Genomic DNA, 4,360 nt, shown 5'->3' with positions numbered 1-4,360 from the left:
TCAATCTCACCGCACAATCCACTGTCTGATCAGCCCAACCAGGCAATTTATAAACTTGATCTCCAATGTAAAAAGCGTCTAGACATGATCTCTTATTTCTTTCCAGCTGTCCCATAGTAATGAACGTGTAGGGGTTGGGAGTCGGGACAAGACAGATAGGCAGGCAGCTTTTCTCAGCCAGTCAACATTTTAATGGATATATACAAAGAAATGTCAATAGAAAACAGGTAAAATGAAATTAAGTGCAGCTAGTTTGCAGTCTGTCCAGCTTCAGTTTGAAGTGATTGTGTTAGCTGTGTTGTTGACTAGCTCCTCTGAACAACAGTGTCCTGACGAGAGAGCACATTTTCTATGCCAGGTGAAATCGCGCCTCATTAGCTCATTGTTATGGATGYATCCAAATAAATGTCACTAGRAAACAGCTTWAACAAATGCAAATTCAGTTACTTTGTTGTTATTCTGTCTRCACTGTTTGACGTGACTATAAGTTAGCCATAGTTGGTTAACTAGCAAGCAAGAACGTTGCCAGCCAGTATGGCAATAGAACATTTAGAACRAACGACTGGGTCGCGTCCAYAGATACAGAACAAAAATACTTAACAACTGGRTCACGTCTCTGGGAATCGAACCGATAGAACGAATGACAAGCCGGCTTGGGTAGCAACACCTAGATTTGTGTCGGGACTATATCTTGTGGAACGATGAAATAGTATGAATAAATTCCTCAAAATAACTTTTTATTGAAAATATGCAAATCATTATTTAAATATGTTGGTAACCCGTTGTATAAAAGTGATAATGCCCTCGAAGCCAGTGATTGGAGGACATATTGGCATGGTTTTCCAAACAACACCCGTGYCAATATATCCTCCAAACACTGGCTTCTCGGGAATRATCACTTAAATATTCTATGYCCCCCCAAAATATGTTTAAGATCTTGCCTGTTTCATCCACACATTGGTTGTCATCAACTGGTTCTTCTCGTCCTGTAATGGAGAGACCATACTGTAAAGGTTTTATCTGTACCTTTGTGTTGTTATACTGTCAGTATGTGTGTAAATGTGGTAAAAAAAACAAACAATGTAAATTAGCCTAAATATATTTATAGTGACATATTCTTTCCAGTGATGTAATGTACTTMAGTAAAAAATACTTTCAACTACTCAAGTAGTTTTTTGGGTATCTGTACTTTACTGTTTCTATTTTTKATTACTTTTACTTTTTCTTCACTACATTTCTAAAGAAAATAATGTACTTTTTACTCCATACATTTTCCCTGACACCCAAAAGTAATCATTACATTTTRAATGCTTAGCAGGACAGGCAAATGGTCCAATTCACACGCTTAGAAGAGAACATCGCTGGTCATCCCCTGCCTCTGATCTGGCAGCCTCACTAAACACACATTCTTCAYTTGTGAAGGATGTCTGAGTGTTGGAGTGTGCCCCTGGCTACCCATAAATAAATAAAAAACAAGAAAATGGTGCCGTCTGGTTTGCTTAATATAAGGAATTTGAAATAGTTTATACTTTTACTTTTGATACTTAGGTATATTTTAAACCAAATACTTTTAGACTTTTATTCAAGTAATATTTTACTGGGTTACTTTCACTTTTACTTGAGTCATTTTCTATTAAGRTATCTTTACTTTTACTCAAATATGACAATTGGGTACTTTTTCCACCACTGATTCTTTGCCTTGAAAGTCCAGCTTGCATTGAAAACATCAAAATAACCATCAGGAAGACACAAACCACAATATCCCATAATAATCATATTTTTCTCACCACGTCCACTAGCTGGGAGATGGCCAGTCCAAATCTGACCCGTACTGTGCCGTTGAGATATTCCACAGGCCTCACCCATTTCTGGTAGTTTCTGAAGAGGTTCTTGAACAGTTTGTCCTCTGTCTTGGCATAGGAGGACAGTTTAGGGATTCCTRTAGAGGCAGGGAAACACCACATTAGCCTTCCTTAAGCTGCATCATGTCAGCGACGTGTTAACAGGGGGCATTATCCTGGTAACAGCTCATGGCCCATGTTCAGCCCAGCTAAAGCACATTGACAATGATTCATAGTCCCTGGCACCTGACACGTTGTCAATAACTCCATCAATCTCCAGTTTAACATGCAGGAAATCACCCCAGCACTCTCAGCATCACGGCAATCACATCTCTGGTCCATATTTACCCCCAGATCAGGACCAGACATTCACTTTCTAGAGAGGAAGAAAGCTAACTGTCACTTTGTCATGGCAACATAGTCAATACCTTTAATTCATGATTTGGTGTTTTCCACTCCTCATGGAAGGAGAYAAAGGTCAAGTGTGTCCTTCCTGTTAGAATTCTCTGCAAACTAGTACGTTTGATCAAATATGTTGGTGAATATTTACAGAGGTGTAATTTTATTTACAAGGAGGATTTTTGAATAATACATTTTATTGTATTTCCCCTCAAATTAATCCTCCTCTTCTTCCATGGACGAGACTCCTCTGCTACCAATACAGAGTGGTGCTTCATCTCCAGTTCTTCGCCATGGAAGTAGGCCTATAAACAATCTAACAGTGATTAAAGGTAAGAGTCACTTGGCTGGGGTTCAGGCAACAAAAGGCTGTCCAAACCTTTCAAAGCTGATGAAGGTTTGGCACAGTATAAACTAAAAATAGCAGCCAGGGTAGCATTTGTGCACCAATTTCCTCCGTAATTGATGACTAACTGTTAGCGGGCTGCATAGACATGGAGAGATTAAATATGACTCCATTGTTCCATGTGTGTGATGCCACCACCAGTGTCAAGTGGGAAGGGTTCACTAGTGTGGGCTGCCAGTCTAGTCAGCCTCCTTCCATCATCCAAAACGAATGTGTTTCTTTCTATCAGCTCTGTTCTATTTAGTGTCTCTCTCTCTGTAAATCCTCAGTCAGTCATCCCCCGCTATTCTAATTGAATTTGTCTCAGTGTGTTTTCTATCTGGATTATGAGGAAGGAAGCTCCAATGAGTTTTACTCTCCATAACTTCATTACAGATGGGTCTGATCTTGTGACTGTGGTTGATGGATAACTCATTGTATCAGTGCATCAGCTGGCCTGGTGGTGTAGATCCTAGGGGGGGTTGATGATGGAGAGAAGGGCTGGAGGATGGAGCTTTAGATAGAGGAGGAGTTTTATGTGTGAAGGACAAAGTGAGGTCTTTGTGCCCCCTAAGGGCTAGCTGGGTTTTTAGACAGAGAGAGAACGGAGGTGCACCTTCCATATTAAAGATGTCAGCYGTCACTCTAGTCCACATASAACTGCAGACTGGGAGGAAAATCTAGAGTTAGYCTCTGTAAATRCAGAATTAAGCACAAGCAATTCTCAGGATTCATTTATTATATTCAGCACTTTAGTTCAAGCAAAGGATGTGAAGTTGCTGTATTATTGCTGGAAAYAGCTCTCCAGCGCAAGGAGAAAATGAAGAAGTATTGATTCAATTCTTGASGGACACAATGCTCTTAAATCATTCCCCACATGCTTATGGGCTTATTTTATGTGCGTTCAATTTGGCTGCAAATTTACCTGAGGATGACAGGCCCTATGCGGGGCCGACGACAGTTAACACCCCTGTGTCATCCTCAGGCTCAGGATCAATAGCAGCATTCTTAGACCTCAGTCAATATCACTGTGATTAGCAGATTCATCATCTTTACACTTTCTGTCTCTCAGCACAGCTTCCTGCAGAAAATCCTGCTCCACGTCTGGCTACTCTGGGAGATTCTGAACACTACCCTTTTGTGAAAACCACCATAAATATGATCCAACAATGTGTCATATAACACCTATAGTACAACCATCATCTATTGTATGTCATTACAAGTAGTAACTTAACAATGAGATACCTGTAAGTAATACTTTTAAATAAGGTATATATGAAATAGAAATCATTTAAGTGAGTAAAGACAACTCGTGCCAAATCTCTTCTGCAGCTGGCTCTGTTGTCCTTCATTAGACTAACACCAGCAAGTAGRCTGAGAACCASGGGACACTATTCATTTAAAGTGAGCAAAAACATCTATATCAAATCAGAGGTGAAGAGTCTGCACAACTGGAACATCCTCACAGAGCAAGGGCATTACATACATGGACTACACTATAGGTGCTTCCTTTGATTTTTGTARTGGAGCAACAATTCAGCATGAATTGTCATGATTGAATGATAAACACAATCTAAAGACCACTTCCCAACCYTTTACAATATCTCTAATCCAGTGTATAGATTGTGTTATAAATGCTCARTCGTATCTTCATTATGTTCAATCAATGGGTGTATCTACAATTAGCGTAACCTGAGTGTGTGGCCAGTGAGGCATTAGGCCAGTCTATCTCTCC

At 39.9% G+C, this 4,360-nt stretch overlaps 1 protein-coding gene across 1 annotated transcript in view; it reads right to left on the bottom strand.

Annotated features, from left to right (window-relative positions):
* The window catches only part of LOC111969101 (neuronal acetylcholine receptor subunit alpha-5-like), a 23,735-nt gene that overhangs the window by 17,786 nt on the left and 1,589 nt on the right, over positions 1-4,360 (bottom strand). Inside the window, exons 3-4 of the mRNA XM_070445391.1 lie at positions 1,788-1,939; positions 942-986 (exon numbers count right to left, since the gene is read on the bottom strand). Of these exons, the coding sequence (XP_070301492.1) occupies positions 942-986; positions 1,788-1,939 (197 nt within the window). The remainder of the gene's footprint in view (positions 1-941; positions 987-1,787; positions 1,940-4,360) is intronic.

Source organism: Salvelinus sp. IW2-2015, linkage group LG10, assembly GCF_002910315.2.
Source record: "Salvelinus sp. IW2-2015 linkage group LG10, ASM291031v2, whole genome shotgun sequence".
In the NCBI taxonomy this organism is placed as follows: Eukaryota; Metazoa; Chordata; class Actinopteri; order Salmoniformes; family Salmonidae; genus Salvelinus; species Salvelinus sp. IW2-2015.
This window is presented reverse-complemented; position numbering and strand designations above follow the sequence as displayed.